The sequence below is a fragment of the Salvelinus sp. IW2-2015 genome, linkage group LG16 (assembly GCF_002910315.2).
Source record: "Salvelinus sp. IW2-2015 linkage group LG16, ASM291031v2, whole genome shotgun sequence".
Lineage (NCBI taxonomy): Eukaryota > Metazoa > Chordata > Actinopteri > Salmoniformes > Salmonidae > Salvelinus > Salvelinus sp. IW2-2015.
This window is the reverse complement of record NC_036856.1, coordinates 34,576,207-34,597,130: the sequence shown is the minus strand read 5'-3', so window position 1 is coordinate 34,597,130 and position 20,924 is coordinate 34,576,207. Positions and strand designations below refer to the sequence as shown.

At 46.0% G+C, this 20,924-nt stretch overlaps 1 protein-coding gene across 1 annotated transcript in view; it reads left to right on the top strand.

Moving 5' to 3' along the window:
• The window catches only part of LOC111975427 (keratin, type II cytoskeletal I-like), a 32,815-nt gene extending 13,253 nt beyond the window's left edge, over window positions 1-19,562 (top strand). The window contains exon 2 of the mRNA XM_024003704.2: window positions 17,008-19,562. Within this exon, the coding sequence (XP_023859472.1) occupies window positions 17,008-17,859 (852 nt within the window). The 3' untranslated portion in view covers window positions 17,860-19,562. The remainder of the gene's footprint in view (window positions 1-17,007) is intronic.
• Window positions 19,563-20,924: the final 1,362 nt, after the last annotated feature.

Genomic DNA, 20,924 nt, shown 5'->3' with positions numbered 1-20,924 from the left:
GCTTACCTCTGTAATATTGACATAAGCTCAGAAACACTTGTTTTGCAAACATGGTCCTGTTTATCAATTGCTCTGCTGATCAATGGCCAGTTCATTACCTCTGTCAAATGAATATGTAGCTTGAAGTTGTGTGTATTTCTTTTTGCAATAAAGATTGTGATGCTACAATAATACAAACGTACAATAGGCCTATATCTAAAAATACATACAGTCTAAAAACATTTTTTTTCTCTCTCTCTATACTGAACAAAAACATAACATGCAACAATTTCAAAGATTTTACTGAGTTACATTTCATATAAGGAAATCAGTCAATTGAAATAAATGAGTGCCTAATCTATGGATTTCACATGACTGGGAATACAGATATGCATCTGTTGGTCACAGATACCTTTAAAAAAAAGTAGGGGCGTGGATCAGAAAACCAGTCAGTATCTGGTGTGACCAACATTTACCTCATGTAGCATGACATATCTACTTCACATAGAGTTGATCAGGCTGTTGATTGTGGCCTGTGGAATGTTGTCCCACACCTCTTCAATGGCTGTGCAAAGTTGCTGGATATTGGCGGGAACGGGAACACGCTGTCATACAAGTCGATCCAGAGCATCCCAAACATGCTCAATGGCTGACATGTCTGGTGAGTATGCAGGCTATGGAAGAACTGGGACATTTTCAGCTTCCAGGAATCGTGTACAGATCCTTGCGACAAGAGGCCATGCATTATTATGCTGAAACATGAGATGATGGTGGTGGATGAATGGCACAACAATGGGCTTCAGGATCTTGTCACAGTATCTCTGTGCATTCATATTGTAATCAATAAAATGCACTTGTGTTCGTTGTCCGCAGCTTATGCCTGCCCTTACCACAACCCCACCGCCACCATGGAGCACTCTGCTCACAATGTTGACATCAGCAAACCGCTCGCCCATCACAATGTTGACATCAGCAAACTGCTCGCCCACACAATGCCATACATGCTGTCTGCCATCTACCCGGTACTTTTGAAACCGGGATTCATCTGTGAAGAGCACACTTCTCCAGCATGCCAGTGGCCATCAAAGGTGAGCATTTGCCAACTGTAGTCGGTTACAACGCCGAACAGCAGTCAGGTCAAGACCCTGGTGAGGACGACGATCACGCAGATGAGCTTCCCTGAGACAATCTTTGACAGTTGTGCAGAAATTCTTTGGTTGTGCAAAGATGTTTCAGCTGTCCGGGTGGCTGGTCTCAGATGATTCCTCATGTGAAGAAGCCGGATGTGGAGGTCCTGGGCTGGCATGGTTACACGTGGTCTGTGGTTGTAGTGCCGGTTGGACGTACTGACAAATTTTCTAAAATGGCAACATTCCTGCAGTCAGCATGCCAATTGCACGCTCCCTCAACTTGAGATATCTGTGGTATTGTGTTGTGTGACAAAACTGCACATGTTGCGTTTATATTTTTGTTCAGTATACATAATTTGAATAGCATTAAAGTCCATTTTTCCTCAAAAGTATGAATTAGGTTGTTTGAGAAGGTTTGAATCCTTCGTAACCTGCATACACATTGTTTGAAGTACAATAGACCAACATAATGTAGCTACTGTAGTAGGTCAAAGCTGTGTGCCACAAAACCTTGGTACAGCATGGGTGGAGTAGGCAATGTGGTTCTCGTGAATTTTCTTTATTTTTTGMTTCAGACCAATGCCTTCTTTTCACTTCAAACATGGTTTGTTTTGTTTTTAATTTCTATGGTTTTTACACCAGAAAGTGATTTTACTAAATTATACATTTCCACATGCAAAAGGTGTCTTTAGAAACCATTATTACTAAAGTTGCACTAGAAAACACTTGTTATTTACCGACTGCCTCATAGACCCGCTAACTGGGTCGTTAGATGCTTTTTTGCCCTTCCACTTTATACACAAAAGATCTCTGCTAAACAGAATCAAGATATTTATCGGTCTCTCTGTGACCACCGATAACTTCAGAACAAGGTTTACTCTAATACAAAGTTGCCAATGTCTTTGCAATTGTTATAAACAATCCAAATGTAAAAAGATGCTTCAAATGAAAACCGAGATGGCAGCATTAAAATATAAATATTGTAGGCTACAAAGGCCTATACATTTAAAGCAATTTAATGTTCAATCAATCTCCACGGAGTTCTATTTAGCTAATTGTAGACTACTGTCTGATGTGTAGGCCTAACATGTGCGCAATGATGTGCTGCCTCATTATTTGCAGCCATAGGTGATCATTTATTTTTAGGAGCTGATCTGTTGTCAGTATCTAATGTTAAGGTAAGATTTGAATGGAGAACGCTGATCTGAGAGCAGCGCTGCCTTTCTTTCCATCGCACCTATTGAACGTTCTCCCTACGTGGTGCTTTTTGTAAATGCATGTGAGTTCTTTGGCCATTATAGAAACAATGCATAATTTTGTGCCAGCAATATACCACCCTTCATCCCACTGCTGGCTTGCCTCTGAAGCTAAGCCGGTTTTGTCCTGGTCAGTCCCTGAATGGGAAACCAGATGCTGCTGGAAGTGGTGTTGGAGGGCCAGTAGGAGGCAATCTTTCCTGTGGTCTAAAAAAATCTCCCAATGCCCCAGGGCAGTGATTGGGGACATTACCCTGTGTAGGTTGCTGTCTTTCGGATGGGACATTAAACGGGAGTCCTGACTCACTGTGGCCACTAAAGATCCTATGGCACTTATAGTAAGAGTAGGAGAGTTAACCCTGCTATTCTGGTTAAATTCCCAATCTGGCTCTCATACCATCATGGCCATCTAATCATCCCCAGCTTCCAATTGGCTCTTTCATCTCCTCTCCCCTGTAAATTCCCCATGTTGTTTCTGTAAATGAGAGTGTGTTCTCAGTCAACTTACCGGGTAAAATAAAATAAAACACTCGTAAGCTTATGTTCCATCGCTATCAAGAAACCAGGCCCAAGCTATTACTTCATAGACATGGCTATTTGTATTTATGCAAACCATATGGATTCTCCCTTTAAAGAGGGGCGGGGGAATATCAACAGCTGCTTTACATTAAGCACATACCAGTTCCTGTGACTCTCAAAGTACTGAATAAGTTGGCTGAGTGAGCATTTGAAAAAAGAAAAGAAACCAMTTTTTTACTTCTTGATGGCTACTTCCCACTAAGTCCAGACCGGCTGTCTTTTTTTTGTGCGGTCCGGACGGCCCCAGCTCCATGAGGGGGCTCAAGTAAAAAATGTTTAGCCCCCTCAGTTTTAGTTTTATATCCCTATTTAAAATAGCAAAAAAGTTTAAATGATTGAGTGACAGGTTGGCGGCAAAACAAATTATATCTCCGCTGCGCTGTGTTAGCACAATGGGCAAGGTACTCCACGGTGTGTGTAGGGGACTATGGAAAGCCTCTGGGGCTGTTAGGAATGACTGCTTTGGGGTCTCCATAAAAAGGCTGGGCCACTTGAGGACATTCAGAGACTTGTCCTGAAGCCACTCCTGCGTTGTCTTGGCTAAGTGCTTAGTCTGAGGTCCTGAGGGCTCTGGAGCAGGTTTTCATCAAGGATCTCTCTGTACTTTGCTCTGTTCATCTTTTCCTTGATCCCGACTAGTCTCCCAGTCCCTACCGCTGAAAACATCCCCACAGCATGATGCTGCCACCACCCTGCTTCACCGTAGGGATGGTGCCAGGTTTCCAACAGACGTGACGCTTGGKATTCAGGCCAAAGAGTCCAATCTTGGTTTCATCAGACCAGAGAATCTTGTTTCTCATGATCTAAGAGTCCTTTACGTGCCTTTTGGCATACTCCAAGTGGGCTGTCATGTGCCTTCTACTGAGGAGTGGCTTCCTTCTGGCCACTCTACCATAAAGGCCTGATTGGTGGAGTGCTGCAGAGATAGGAGAAACTTCCGGACCGTAGATTGTCGTCGCGGACTCCGGACTGGGAACCGTCTCTGGAAGCTCCGGACTGGGAACCAACGCTGGAAGCTCCGGACTGGGGACCGTCGCTGCAGGCTCCGGACTGGGGACCGTCGCTGGCGGCTCCGGACCATCGCTGCAGGCTCCGTACTGGGGACCGTCGCTGGAGGCCGAGTGCGTGGAACTGGCACAGGACGCACCGGGCTGGAGAGACGCACTGGAGGCCGGGTGCGTGGAGCTGGCACAACGCGTTCTGGCTGGATACCCACTTTAGCTCGGTAAGTGTGGAGAGCTGGCCCAGGACGCACTGGGCTGTGAAGGCGCACTGGAGGCAGAGTCGTAGAGCCGGCGCAGGTTATACTGGGCCGTGGAGGCGCACTGGAGGTCTGGAGCGTAGAGCTGGCACAACGCGTCCTGGCTGAATACCCCCTGTAGCACGGCAAGTGCGGGGAGCTGGCACAGGCCGCATTGGGTTGTGCGTAGAGCTGGCGCAGGATATCCTGGGCCGAGGAGACGCACTGGCGACCAGGACCGCTGAGCCGGCAATCCGTCCTGGACAGATGCTCACCTTAGCACGGCAAGTACGGAAAGCAGGCACAGAACGCACCGGGCTAAGGGTGRGCACTGGAGGCACGGTGCGCAGAACCGGAAAGCATGGGATCTGAACCGTGACCAACTCCTCATCGTAATTACAGGGAGTTGGTTCTTGTTCCCACTTTTGCTCCGCTCGCCACCCCGTGTGCCCCCACAATTTTTTTTTTTTAGGCTGCCCTTCGGGCTTCCGTCGTTTCCTTGATTCCTGGTTTCGGCGCCGTTCCTCTCTCGCTGACTCCGCCTGCTTCCATGGCAGGGTCTTGTCCCCTGCCATTACCTCCTCCCAGGTCCATGATGRCCTCCACTCCTGGGCACGCTGCTTGGTCACTTGGTGGTGGGATCTTCTGTCACGCTCGTCGAAATGAATTGACCAAGTCGCAGCGTGCGTAGAGGTCCACATATTTGAATGAATTGAAACTCACCAAACAAAAACAATCAAGCACAAACGAAACGTGGAGCTCATGGCGTGCACACAGGCAACTAACCAAAAAACAAGATCCCACAATCTAAGGTGGGAAAAAGGGCTGCCTAAGTATGATCCCCAATCAGAGACAACGATAAACAGCTGCCTCTGATTGGGAACTATACTAGGCCAACAAAGAAATAGAAACACAGATTTGCCCACCCAAGTCACACCCTGACCTAACCAAATAGAGAATAAAAAAGGCTCTCTAAGGTCAGGGCGTGACACCACCCTTTGCCTTGATGACAGGTTTGCACACTTTTTTGCATTCTCTCAACCAGCTTCACCTGTAATGTTTTTCCAACAGTCTTGAAGGAGTTCCCACATATGCTGAGCTTGTTGGCTGCTTTTCCTTCACTCTGCTGTCCAACTCATCCTTAACCATCTCAATTGTGTTGATTGTGAAAGCCAGGTCATCTTATGCAGCACTCCATCACTCTCCTTCTTGGTCAAATAGCCCTTACACAGCCTGGAAGTGTGTTGGTTCATTGTCTTGTTGGAAAACAAATCATAGTCCCAGTAAGTGCAAACCAGATGGGATGGCATATCGCTGCAGAATGCTGTGGTAGCCATGCTGATTAAGTGCGCCTTAAATTCTAACTAAATCACAGACAGTGTCACCAGCAAAGCACCCCCACACCATAAAACCTCCTCCTCCATGCTTCATGGTGGGAGCCATACATGCGGAGATCATCCGTTCAGCTACTCTGCGTCTCACAAAGACACAGCGGTTTGAACCAAGAATCTCAAATTTTGGCTTATCAGACCAAAGGACAGATTTCCACCGGTCTAATGTCCATTGCTTGTGTTTCTTGAGCCAAGCAAGTCTCTTCTTATTGGTGTCCTTTAGTAGTGGTTTCTTTACAGAAATTCGACCATGAATGCCTGATTCACACAGTCTCCTCTGAACAGTTGATGTTGAGATGTGTCTTTTACTTGAACTCTGGGAAGCATTTATTTGGGCTGACATTTCTGAGGCTGGTAACTGAATTTATCTTCTGCAGCAGAGGTAACTCTGGGTCTTCCTTACCTGTGGAGGGCCTCATGAGAGCCAGTTTCATCATAGCGCTTGATTGTTTTTGCGACTGCACTTGAAGTAACTTTCAAAGTTCTAGAAATATTCCGTATTGACTGACCTTCATGTCTTAAAGTAATGATGGACTGTCGTTTCTCTTTGCTTTTTTGAGCTGTGCTTACCATTATATTGGGCATTATATTGGTCTTTTACCAATTAGTGCTATCTTCTGTATTTTTTTTATTTTTTTTATTTAACCTTTATTTAACCAGGTAGGCTAGTTGAGAACAAGTTCTCATTTGCAACTGCGACCTGGTCAAGATAAAGCAAAGCAGTTTGACACGTACAACAACACAGAGTTACACATGGAATAAACAAACATACAGTCAATAATACAGTAYACAAAGTCTTTATACAGTATGTGCAAATGAGGTAAGATAAGGGAGGTAAAGCAATAAATAGGCCATGGTGACGAAGTAATTACAATATAGCAATTAAACACTGGAATGGTAGATGTGCAGAAGATGAATGTGCAAGTAGAGATACTGGGGTGAAAAGGAGCAAGATAAATAAATAAATACAGTATGGGGATGTGGTAGTTGGATGGGCTAATTACAGATGGGCTATGTACAGGTGCAGTGATCTGTGAGCTGCTCTGACAGCTGGTGCTTAAAGCTAGTGAGGGAGATAAGAGTCTCCAGCTTCAGTGATTTTTGCCGTTCGTTCCAGTCAATGGCAGCAGAGAACTGGAAGGAAAGGCGGCCAAAGTAGGAATTGGCTTTGGGGGTGACCAGTGAGATATATCTGCTGGAGCGCATGCTATGGGTGGGTGCTGCTATGGTGACCAGTGAGCAGAGAAAAGGCGGGGCTTTACCTAGCAGAGACTTGTAGATGACCTGGAGCCAGTGGGTTTGGCAACGAGTATGAAGCGAGGGCCAGTCAACGAGAGCGTACAGGTCGCGGTGGTGGGTAGTATATGGGGCTTTCGTGACAAAACGGATGGCACTGTGATAGACTGCATCCAATTTGTTGAGGAGAGTGTTGGAGGCTATTTTATAGATGACATCGCCGAAGTCGAGGATCGGTAGGATGGTCAGTTTTACGAGGGTATGTTTGGCAGCATGAGTGAAGAATGCTTTGTTCCGAAATAGGAAGCCAATTCTAGATTTAATTTTGGATTGGAGATGCTTAATGTGAGTCTGGAAGGAGAGTTTACAGTCTAACCAGACACSTAGGTATTTGTAGTTGTCCACATATTCTAAGTCAGAACCGTCCAGAGTAGTGATGCTGGATGGGCGGGCATGTGCGGGCAGCGATTGTTTGAAGAGCATGCATTTAGTTTTTCTTGTATTTAAGAGCAGTTGGAGGCCACATAAGGAGAGTTGTAGCATTGAAGCTCGTCTGGAGGTTAGTTAACACAGTGTCCAAAGAAGGGACAGAGGTATACAGAATGGTGCTGTCTGCGTAGAGGTGGATCAGAGAATCACCAGCAGCAAGAGCGACATCATTCATGTATACAGAGAAGAGAGTCGGCCAGAGAATTGAACCCTGTGGCACCCCCATAGAGACTGCCAGAGGTCCGGACAACAGGCCCTCCGATTAGACACACTGAACTCTATCAGAGAAGTAGTTGGTGAACCAGGCGAGGCAATCATTTGAAAAACCAAGGCTGTTGAGTCTGCCGATAAGAATGTGGTGATTGACAGAGTCGAAAGCCTTGGCCAGGTCGATGAATACGGCTGCACAGTAATGTCTCTTATCGATGGCGMTTATGATATCGTTTAGGACCTTGAGCGTGGCTGAGATCCAGCTCTGAAACCGGATTGCATACTGGACAAGGTACGGTGGGATTCGAAATGGTCGGTGATCTGTTTGTTAACTTGGCTTTCGAAGACCTTAGAAAGGCAGGGTAGGATAGATATCGGTCTGTAACAGTTTGGGTCTAGAGTGTCTCCCCCTTTGAAGAGGGGGATGACCGCGGCAGCTTTCCAATCTTTGGGAATCTCAGACGATACGGAAGACAGGTTGAACAGGCTAGTAATAGGGGTTGCAACAATTTCGGCAGATAATTTTAGAAAGAGAGGGTCCAGATTGTCTAGCCCGGCTCATTTGTAGGGGTCCAGATTTTGCAACTCTTTCAGAACATCAGCTATCTGGATTTGGGTGAAGGAGGAATGGGGAGGCTTGGGCAAGTTGCTGTGGGGGTTGGAGGGCTGTTGATTGGGGTAGGGGTAGCCAGGTGGAAAGCATGGCCAGCCATAGAAAAATACTTATTGAATTTTTCAATTATGGTGGATCTATCAGTGGTGACAGTGTTTCCTAGCCTCAGTGCAGTGGGCAGCTGGGAGGAGGTGCTCTTATTCTCCATGGACTTTACAGTGTCCCACAACTTTTTTGAGTTTGTGCTACAGGATGCAAATTTCTGCTTGAAAAAGTTAGTCTTAGCTTTCCTAACTGCCTGTGTATATTGGTTCCTGACTTCCCTGAAAAGTTGCATATCACGGGGGCTATTCGATGCTAATGCAGAACGCCACAGGATGTTTTTGTGCTGGTCAAGGGCAATCAGGTCTGGAGAGAATCAAGGGCTATATCTGTTCCTGGTTCTACATTTTTTGAATGGGGCATGCTTATTGAAGTTGGTGTGGAACTTACTTTTAAAGAATAACCAGGCATCCTCTACTGACGGGATGAGGTCAATATCCTTCCAGGATACCCGGGCCAGGTCGATTAGAAAGGCCTGCTTGCTGAAGTGTTTTAGGGAGCGTTTGACAGTGATGAGGGGTGGTTGTTTGACCGCAGACCTATTACGGATCCAGGCAATGAGGCAGTGATCGCTGAGATCTTGGTTGAAAACAGCAGAGGTGTATTTGGAGGGCAAGTTGGTTAGGATGATATCTATGAGGGTGCCCGTGTTTATAGATTTGGGGTTGTATCTGGTGGGTTCATTGATCATTTGAGTGAGATTGAGAGCATCAAGCTTAGATTGTAGGATGGCTGGGGTGTTAAGCATATCCCAGTTTAGGTCACCTAGCTGCACGAGCTCTGAAGATAGATGGGGGGCAATCAATTCCCATATGGTATCCAGGGCACAGCTGGGGGCTGAGGGTGGTCTATTGCAAGCGGCAACGGTGAGAGACTTGTTTCTGGAAAGGTGGATTTTTAAAATTAGAAGCTCGAATTGTTTGGGTACAGACCTGGATAGTAAGACAGAGCTTTGCAGGCTATCTCTGCAGTAGATTGCAACACCGCCCCCTTTGGCAGTTTTATCTTGTCGGAAAATGTTATAGTTAGGGATGGAAATGTCAGGGTTTTTGGTGGTCTTCATAAGCCATGATTCAGACACGGCTAGGACATCCGGGTTGGCAGAGTGTGCTAAAGCAGTGAATAAAACAAACTTAGGGAGGAGGCTTCTAATGTTAACATGCATGAAACCAAGGCTTTTACGGTTACAGAAGTCAACAAATGAGAGCACCTGGGGAGTAGTAGTGGAGCTAGGCAATGCAGGGCCAGGATTAACCTCTACATCACCAGAGGTACAGAGGAGGAGTAGGATAAGGGTACGGCTAAAGCCTATCAGAACTGGTCGTCTAGTACGTTCAGAACAGAGAGTGAAAGGAGCAGGTTTCTGGGTGCGGTAGAATAGATTCAATGCATAATGTACAGACAAAGGTATGGTAGGATGTGAGTACATTGGAGGTAAACCTAGGCATTGAGTAATGATGAGAGAGATATTGTCCCAAGAGATGTTTAAACCAGGTGATGTCACCGCATATGTGGGAGGTGGAACTAAATGGTTGGTTAAGGCATATTGAACAGGGCTAGAGGCTTTACAGTGAAATAAGACAATAATCACAAGCCAGGACAGTAATGGACAAGGCATATTGATATTAGGGAGAGGCATGCGTGGCCGGGTGATCATAGGGGTCCAGTGAGGGGTTGGGCTGGCTGGAGACACGGCGATTCAGACAGCTAGCAGGACGGGGCTAGCAAGCTAGCAGAAGGGCCTAAGAAGGACGTCTCGACAGAGGAAAGTCTGTTTTAGCCTCTGCGTCCGGTGAAGTTGACAGACCAGTTGTGATGGATTAGTAAGGTTCCGAGTAGCAGAGGAGTCCAAGTCCAATTGGCAAAATAGGTATAGTGGCCCAAGAAATTGGCCGATGGATCTATTCAGCTAACAGTCCAATATGCTCTAGACAGCCAGCGGGCCGCGCCTAACAGCTAGCGGGCCGCGGCAAGCAGATGGGCATTCAGGGGACGTCGCGATGTAGGGGCCAGTTGAGTAACCCCTCGAGAAGATTACGTCGTAGTCCAGTCGTGAAGGATCGGCGGGGTTCCGTGCCCCGTACCGGCAGTAGAAGGGTTCTGGGTATTGAAGCCCAGGAGTGGCTGATGGGCCTCTTCAGCTAGCCGGGAGAATGGGCCTAGCATTGGCTAGCTACAGGCTAATTGGTGCTTGCTTCGGAACAGACGTTAGCCAGGAGTAGTCACTCTGATAGCAGCTAGCTAGCTGCGATGATCCAGGTGGAAAGGTCCAGAGCTTGCGGTAGGAATCTGGGGATATGTAGAGAAAATAGGTCCGGTATGCTCTGGTTTGAGTCACGTTGTACAAACTGGCGAGAGCTTTCCGAGCTGAAGGTTAGCTGATGACCGCTAGCAGTGGTTAGCTGACTACTCGCTTTGGATAAGAGCGTCTGCTAAATGACTTAAATGTAAATGTAAATGTACTAGCTAGCAGCTAGTGAGCTGGCTAGCTTCTGTTGGGGGATTCCGGTTCCGAGGTAAATAAAAATACTTTACAAATAACAGATCCACACCACATTGGGTGAGGCGGGTTGCATGAGAGTATTTTGAAGTTGAGGTTTAGAAAAATATTAAAAAGATATGCGAAGAAAAATATATAAAAATATATATACATAGGACAAGACAAAGGACAAAGATGTCTGACTGCTACGCCATCTTGTATTCCAATCCTACCTTGTCACATCACAACTGATTGGCTCAAATGCATTATGAAGGAAATAAATTCCTCAAATGTACTTTTAACAAGGCTAACCTGTTAAATGAAATGCATTCCAGGTGACTACCTCATGAAGCTGGTTGATAGAATGCCAAGAGTGTGCAAAGATGTCATCAAGGCAAAGGGTGGCTACTTTATAGAATCTGAAAAATTAAAATATGTTCTGATTTGTTTAACATTTTTAGTTACTACATGATTCCATATGTGTTATTTCATTGTTTTGATGTCTTCACTACTATTCTACAATGTAAAAAATAGTACCTGTCAAGAATTGTTTGGTGTGTGTGTGTGTGTGTGTTGTGTGTGTGTGTGTGTGTGTGTGTGTGTGTGTGTGTGTGTGTGTTGTGTGTGTGTGGTGTGTGTTGTGTGTGTGTGTGTGTGCTGTGTTTGTGGTGTGGTGGTGTGTGTGTGTGTGTGTGTGTGTGACTAATAATTGACTAATAATACGCAGAATAATATAAATACTTCTACGAAGGATTGTGACCCACAACAACGGGCGGCAGTAGGAATTCTACATTTTGTCAACAGATGCGTACACTCACTCACCCTACCCCTCCCAAACAAACACCTCTGCCCCTCTCTACCCTTCCACACATAGATCGATCTCAGATCGTTGTCTTGGATATAGGGTTAGCACCGTTCCATTATGATAGGACAAAAAAATACCTAGATATTAAAATTTTAAATGTATATCCTACATCTGCGCAAAATTAAAGACTATCACTATGTCACTCCTGCTCGCAGACACACATGAACTCTGGCATTTGCAACCATTTTTCTTACTCACTCACTTTATAGACGCTATAGTCTCGTTTTAATGTGACGTCTAGAATTTGAGCTAGGTAGACGTAGAAAATACTCTGAAAACTCAATTGTTAAAGACCTTGTTGAAAAATCCAGTATGCGGTTCTTGGTAACAGTCGGACGGCTCATGACAAGAGGCGGGGAGTGTGTGGTGTACCTCCAGTCAAGTTGATTTATGAATTTTCATCGATATTTGATTTAACATTGAGCTTCAACCAATGCATACTATAAGTACACTGTTTGTTACACATACCTGTAGACATGGCATTTTATGAGATGCCCAGTACACCAATAGGCATGTACATATGTACTGTACAGAGACATGCAGTTTGCAGAGCAGTACACAGACAGCCTGGTAGGTTTAGTACACAGCCAGCCCTGAACCTCATCAGCAGGGTGGTGACCTATGGGAATAATATTTACAGCTACGCTCATTAGTCTCTCACTCAGACTCTGCCAGCTATACCCCCTAATCTCAACAACCCCAACCCAGCCCAAACCCCAGTCCTGATGTCTAATTCCCAGGATGCTAGACATTTACTTTACCACATCATAATACACACAAACAGTGGTTATATAGGAGATCTTTCTCGTAGATTTTTCTGCCTCTTCCCAATATGTGTTGCTGTCTATCCCTCTCTCCTTTGTTATTTTGGTGTGTGCAATATTTGCAATTGAATGAATCTTATACATTCACAGATGCAGATCTTAAAAGAGAGAGAGGCATGTATTATATGTTGTTATTTCCAACCTTGCAGCCTGGCTTTAGCTTTGCATTCCCTCTCTCGCTTCCTGTGTTTTGGTCTGGTGATTTGTGCTCAGCGTCAGACTAACTCATTACTACAGCAGAGCATACAGCCAGTCGGTCAGTGTGGCTTTGGCATCAGCAGAACAACTATAGCTCCTTCAGCTCATTTACTGAGAGAGGGAGAGATAGGAAGAACGAGAGAGATGGGTGCCGTCTCCCTCCTCCGCTTTCTCTTTTTCCTCCCCCCCTCCTATACACAAGCTCTGCTGACTGAGAAAGCTGTTACTTTCTGCCTCATCTCTTGTTCTGTTCCGGATGGCCTGTGTCTCCTGGTCTCTGCCCCAGGCTGGGAGGAGTGGAGCTGAGTTGGCAAGGACACAAACACTTTGGATTGGATAGTATAGGGCCAAAGAAGGGTACTCTAACGCAGTGTTATCCCATCACCATTTCCTTTGTTTTGCTAGATGGAAAGTAGTTCACTGAAAGGGCATTCAGATTGATGAAACAATATCCAGTGTGATTTGAATTATTGGAAGATCATCTCTAGTATGTCTATGTTTCCTATATTATACCTATCCATCACATGTCTCATGTGGGCCCCTTCTGCAGTTTATTACCAAATGAGCTTTTTGTGATTATAGTTATGAGCTATAATGATGCAGCCTGATAGAGATATATGACTAATCTATATCTATATGATTTATGTATTGCTCCGGCTGAGAGATACAGAGACATAAAGGTCCAGGCATGTACATTGTGCAGTAACCACATTTTAAGGAAAGTGGTTGTAGGCCAGAGAAATCAATCAATAGGTTCCACTCAGATGCTTTTTTTAATGACTTGACCTGCAGGGTCATGAGGGGTGGTGCAGTGGGGGCAACGAGAGAGGTACACAAAGAGTGAAAAAGGTCAGAGGTCAAAGATCTGTAAGATTTAGGTGTCTGTGCTTTATCCACTGTCCTGGAACTCTAGGCAATTGGAAATGCGATAGGCATATCACAGTGACTGAGTTGCATTCTAGGAGTGTGGTGTATCCAGTTGGCAGTTCTCTCTGCTAACCCTGGGGCTGAGAGAGAGAGAGYGAGAGAGAGTCAGCATCCCTCCTACACGCATTAAAAGCAGTGGTGCCAAATTATTTTGATTAATTACAACTTTCATAAATTTTCCGTAAGTCTACTTACTTTTACAATTTACTGCCGTTGGCAACTCGTTTTAACTGTGGGGAATGCAATTTAACGCAAATTATTTTTTCCCTTTTTCTCTCAAATCCACCTCTTCTTACTCCCAACACCCTGCTACTTCATTCATCTCCCACCACCCTGCTACTTCATACATCTCCCACCACCCTGCTACTTCATTCATCTCCCACCACCCTGCTACTTCATTCATCTCCCACCACCCTGCTACAACATTCATCTCCCACCACCCTGCTACAACATTCATCTCCCACCACCCTGGCTACTTCATACATCTCCCAGCCACCCTGCTACTTCATTCATCTCCCACCACCCTGCTTACTTCATTCATCTCACACCACCCTGCTACTTCATTCATCTCCCACCACCCTTGCTACTTCATTCATCTCCCACCACCCTGCTACTCATTCATCTCCCACCACCCTGCTACCATTCATCTCCCACCACCCTGCTTACAACATTCATCTCCCACCACCCCTGCTACAACATTCATCTCCCACCACCCTGCTACAACATTCATCTCCCACCACCCTGCTACTTCATTCTCCCCACCACCCTGCTACAACATTCATTCTCCCACCACCCTGCTACTTCATTCATCTCCCACCACCCTGCTACTTCATTCATCTCCCACCACCCTGCTAACAACATTCATCCTCCCACCACCCTGCTACAACATTCATCTCCCACCACCCTGCTACAAACATTCATCTCCCACCACCCTGCTACTTCATTCATCTCCCACCACCCTGCTACTCATTTCATCTCCCACCACCCTGCTACCACTTCATCTCCCACCACCCTGCTACAACATTCATCTCCACCACCCTGCTACACATTCATCTCCACCACCCTGCTACAACATTCATCTCCCACCACCCTGCTACTTCATTCATCTCCCACCACCCTGCTACTTCATTCATCTCCCACCACCCTGCTACTTCATTCATCTCCCACCACCCTTCTACTTCATTCGTCTCCCACCACCCTGCTACTTCATTCGTCTCCCACCACCCTGCTACAACATTCATCTCCCACCACCCTTCTACAACATTCATCTCCCACCACCCTGCTACAACATTCATCTCCCACCACCCTGCTACAAACATTCATCTCCCACCACCCTGCTACAACATTCATCTCCCCACCACAACATTCATCTCCCACCACCCTGCTACAACATTCACCCACCACCTGCTACTACAATTCATCTCCACACCACCCTGCTACTAAATTCGTCTCCCACCACCCTGCTACTAAATTCATCTCCCACCACCCTGCTACTAAATTCATCTCCCACCACCCTGCTACAACATTCATCTCCCACCACCCTGCTACAACATTCATCTCCCACCACCCTGCTACAACATTCATCTCCCACCACCCTGCTACAACATTCATCTCCCACCACCCTGCTACAACATTCATCTCCCACCACCCTGCTACAACATTCATCTCCCACCACCCTGCTACTAAATTCATCTCCCACCACCCTGCTACTAAATTCGTCTCCCACCACCCTGCTACTAAATTCATCTCCCACCACCTGCTACTAAAATTCATCTCCCACCACCTGCTACAAACATTTTCTCCCACCACCCTGCTACAACATTCTCTCCCACCACCCTGCTACAACATTCATCTCCCACCACCCTGCTACAAAATTCATCTCCCACCACCCTGCTACAACATTCATCTCCCACCACCCTGCTACAACATTCATCTCCACCCACCCTGCTACAACATTCATCTCCCACCACCCTGCTACAACATTCATCTCCCACCACCCTGCTACAACATTCATCTCCCACCACCCTGCTACTAAATTCATCTCCACCACCCTGCTTACAACATTCATCTCCCACCACCCTGCTACAACATTCATCTCCCACCACCCCTGCTACAACATTCGTCTCCCACCACCCTGCTACAACATTCTCTCCACCACCCTGCTACAACATTCTCTCCCACCACCCTGCTACAACATTCGCTCCCCCCACCCTGCTACTTCATTCACTCCCCACCACCCTGCTACAAATTCCTCTCCCACCAACCCTGCTACTAAATTCTCTCCCACCACCCTGCTACTAAATTCCTCTCCCACCACCCCTGCTACTAAATTCCTCTCCCACCACCCTGCTACAACATTCATCTCCCACCACCCTGCAACAACATTCATCTCCCACCACCCTGCTACAACATTCATCTCCCACCACCCTGCTACATCATTCATCCCCACCACCCTGCTACTTCATTCATCTCCCACCACCCTGCTACTTCATTCATCTCCCACCACCCTGCTACTTCATCCCTCTCCCACCACCCTGCTACTTCATTCCTCTCCCACCACCCTGCTACAACATTCATCTCCCACCACTCTGCTACAACATTCATCTCCACCACCCTGCTACAACATTCATCTCCCACCACCCTGCTACTAATTCCTCTCCCACCCCCTGCTACTAAATTTCTCTCCCACCACCCTGCTACAACATTTCATCTCCCACCACCCTGCTACAACATTCATCTCCCACCACCCTGCTACTACATTCCTCTCCCACCACCCTGCTACTACATTCGTCTCCCACCACCCTGCTACAACATTCATCTCCCACCACCCTGCTACAACATTCATCTCCCACCACCCTGCTACCACATTCATCTCCCACCACCCTGCTACAACATTCATCTCCCACCACCCTGCTACTAAATTCCTCTCCCACCACCCTGCTACTAAATTTCTCTCCCACCACCCTGCTACAACATTTGTCTCCCACCACCCTGCTACAACATTCATCTCCCACCACCCTGCTACTAAATTAATCTCCCAAGCTATATTTTCTTCTTGTTTCCCACGTATCGTGTTGCACATTCATTATTATTTTAAAACGTATATCTACTCTCCTGGCTTCATCTGTTCCACCTCCCATCTTCTCTCACCTTCGAAAAAATAATCTGTTCCCACATCTTGTCCCTTAACATTACCTTACTTCTCCTTCCTCTTATTCCTCCTCTATTCTCTCACCTCATTCTCTCACCTTGCTCCTCTCCTATTTTCCTCATACCCCTCCATCCTCCATCTCCCTATCTTCTTTCTCTTTCCCACAGCTCCCTCCTCTCTCCTGAGTCAGTTACTTTCCTCCCACCATCTCTTCTCTCCTCTCTCCTGAGTCAGTTGCTTGCCTCCTACCATCTCTTCTCTCCTGAGTCAGTTGCTTTCCTCCCACCATCTCTTCTCTCCCCTCTGCTGTATCAATAAAGTATTCTTCTTCTCCATAGGCCCACCTGCGCTCGATGGACGTGAAGATCCTGCAGCAGCTGCTGGCGGTGCACGAGGGGATCGAGGCATGTAAGTGGCTCCTGGAGGAGCGCGGCACCCTGACCAGCCGCTGCAGCAGTCTGACCAGCAGCCAGTACAGCCTGGGAGAGGGCCCTGGAGGAGACACCTGGAGGGGCAGCTGGAGCAGCCTGCAGGACCCCCTCAACGACAAGCTGGATAACATCTCTATAGGCAGTTATCTGGACACCCTTGCTGATGACATGGATGAGTACGGCCCTTCTAGTTCTGAGTCTGTGCTGTGTTCTACTCCACTGGGGACTGTGACGCCCACTCGGACCGGGGCAGCGACAGGAGCTGGGGCAGGGGCTGGGGCAGGGGCTGGGGCAGGAGCTGGGAGAGGCGCTGGAGCTGGAGAAGGGTCAGTGGCTATGGCAGGGTTTGGGTCTGGAGCTGGGGTAGGACAAGGCACAGGGGTCAAGGTAGTTGTTGATCCTGCCTCTCCCCAAGTCAAGCCAGACATCCCCAATAAGGAGTCTTCAATTTGGACTAAGGCCACAGAGGCAGTGAAAGGAACCACCATCACCAAGGATACCAAGGACCCCAGCCAAACCCATCAGCCCAGTAAGAGCAACGGCGCCCTGGATAAAGCAGTCAGGCAAGCACGAGGACCTACTGATTCAGCCCGGGTTTGCCTGGCTGAAAAGCTGGGGAAAAGCCAGAGCCCCAAACTCAAACCCTATAAGAATGGCAAGATAGACGTAGATGCCTGCAAGATGAACGGCAAGATGCACCTGGGGTATGATGCCCACTGGCGATGGGTGCAGTCGCAGGACGATGTGACATTTCTATGAGGTATTACACCACTTCCCTCTAAAAAATGCTGGGTTAAAATCAACCCAATTTTGGGTTATTTGGTAACCAAGTGCTGGGTAAATGTTGGACAGGACACACGCTGGATTATTTTGACCCAGCCAGTTAGATTGTGTGAATAACCTAGCATGTTGGATTGTTGTGATTACCCAAACATGGGTTAATTTAACCATCAATTAAGTTATATTCATTTTCATGCTGGGTTGAACAGCTCTTTTAATATGTAATCAATAGGTTATTTTCAGGAGGCGTGGCTTATTAGGTGTGTGGGTTTCAGATAGTTATTTTTCGCCACCAGTGAAAATAAATGTAATTATTGTTCATAATCTTAAATACACAGCTAATTTCAATTTTCATTTAAAGAAAATACACATTACATATTCTAATGTATTATTAATAACATAAGTTTGTACGTATTTTTACATAGTGGTAAGTATACCAACATTGGGTTTTGCATAGGCTTTTAAGGAACTCTTAGACTTTTGTAAGCTTCATTAAATCTACTAAAGTGTCAGTGTACAACCTTAACCTTCTGATATCAGAACAGATAAACCGGAATGATGTTTACTCTCACGGGTGGCCAAAAATAACTATATGAAACCACGGCCCTACCTACTGTAGTCGCGCTTCCAGTCTTCTGACCTGACCGCTGGGTCTCAATAACCCAGCATCAATAACCCAGCAACAACAACAACTCAACCTTGCTCTTTTTAAAGAAAACAACCCAAATAAGTGACCCAATGCCTGCAACCTAGCAGTTGGGTCATCCAAACAACCCAGCATTTTTTTGTGTAAAGACACTTTTCCCCCTCCCATGTAACGACCCTACCGGTCAAATATTAAGAGAGAGGTTGATTGCACATATTATACAAACGTCTACCATTTCCATGGTGCAAGATATCAGGTGTGTAGGAGAACACAACATCATTACATTATGTTCTATTCACTCTAAATGTGACTGCACTAACTTTCTAGGACATTGATGTCAGTATTATATTGGGGATGAAGCACAGTGTTGATATTTTTCTGAATCAAGTTTGTTTTTGACATGTTTATCCTCCTTTCCTCTATGCATTGTAACATACAGTACCAGAGAAAATTAACAATTTTCCAATAGAAAAATATATATTTGTTACAATCACTCGCATCTATAGAACCTAGTTTACCCTCACAACCCCATGTCAAAATGATTCAAACACACTCTATAGATAGCGGAATCGTTCTCATACGATGCACTATTGTAAAGTGGTTGTTCCACTGGATATCATAAGGTGAATGCACCAATTTGTAAGTCGCTCTGGATAAGAGCGTCTGCTAAATGACTTAAATGTAAATGTAGGTGTGTATAGAGCATATAGAACGTTCCTACTGTTTGCACACCTGTGCTATTGTCAGTGTCCTACTACCTACAGTACTTAACCAGTCAATGCAATTTGTATAATCAGTGAATCGCAATACAATTAATCTGTGCATCGGGTACTTCTGTGGGTGGTTGTCGTAGAAAAATGTCTCTATGGCTGAGTGTTATTATTGTCTCTTTTTTAACTGTACACTATTTTTGTTTCATTTGGACAGCAGTTGATGTGATTGGTGTCATCCTAAACTATTATGCCTGTATCTCCAGTCCCAAGATGACTGCACTGTTGTTCTGATAATCCTGATCGTTTAAATTACTGATTCAGTCCTCTGCTGTCCGTGTCTTAATGAGTCCAACCGTCTATGATCTTTCATTCAGTGTTGAGTGGTGTGGACTTGTTAGTTATTTGGGTGGGTGAAAATTGCATGTCATGTGCTGACTGCTTTATTGGTGAAAATGATCATGAAAAATGGGTGAAAAACTTGATACGATCATGGCAGAAGAAAAGCAATATTCCCTCTGAGCCTTTGTATTCAGTTATAAACAACCCACTCTCACACAGAATTGTCACCACTGAAAACTAATAATGCTTGGACACTCCAAGGCAGGGGTTGCCAGGATGACAGAGAGGATGAGGGAGAGAGAGCACGTGTGTAAGTGCATGTGTGTGTGAGTGGCTTGCTGTGCACAGGTACTTTGTCTGATACTAACGAGTTCCAAGGGGCTATTCTTCACTATAACCTCCATCATTAGTCATATTAACTCTGGGAGAACAATGCACTGCATGCCATTATAAAAGGCATATGTATTGGGAATGTTATCAGATGTGATATGAAAAGCATTCATTACATTACCCAGAGCAACTTACAGGAGCAATTAGGGTTGAGTGCCTTGCTTAAGGGCACATCAACAGATTTTTCACGTAGTTGGCCCTTAACCACTAGGGTACCTGCCGCCGCATTCAACCACGTTAGTGTAACAAATCAGATGATGATGGACTGTTTTCAATTGAATTACGTTAGGATTTCCCTTAGTGATGTTTTGGATTATGTATACTCACGCCTTACGACCTTGTTACAAGCTGACAGTCTTAGTTCTATTGTTTTAGGGTGTCTGTCTCTGTGTGATGTCTTTGCCTGCATGTCTTCAGTTCTGTACCACTCAGCACTCCTATCAGAGCAGCATTTTTAATATGTTTCAGATGAGTTCTCACTTCCAGACCTCAGCTACATTACAACCTTCCACCCACCCTTCCCTGTCTCCGCACACCCACTCCTCCTCCACTTTCAAACTGCACTGTGGCTTTTTTTCTTTCTTCTCCACCTCCTTTTGTCATCCTGTTTTCCACCAGCACAATGACTTGCTGGAAACATACATTCAGTGCCAACGTGTACGTTTAGTGCACGTCTACTCACGGGCCATGGTACAATAAGGATGGCAATGGGAAAACAATGACCGTAACCCAGTTCCTGGGGATGGAGAGGGGGATCTGTGCCAGAACTGGTGTCCAGCTGTATACTTTGCCCACTTTGTCCACACTGCATCACTTAAATATGTCCCTATCCCCTTTTCTCTTTCTCTCTTTCTCTCTTTCTCTCTCATTTCCTTCTCTCTTCTCGTCTCTCTCTCTCTCTCTCTTCTCTCTCTCTCTCTTCTCTCTCTCTCTCTCTCTCTCCTCTCTATCTCTCT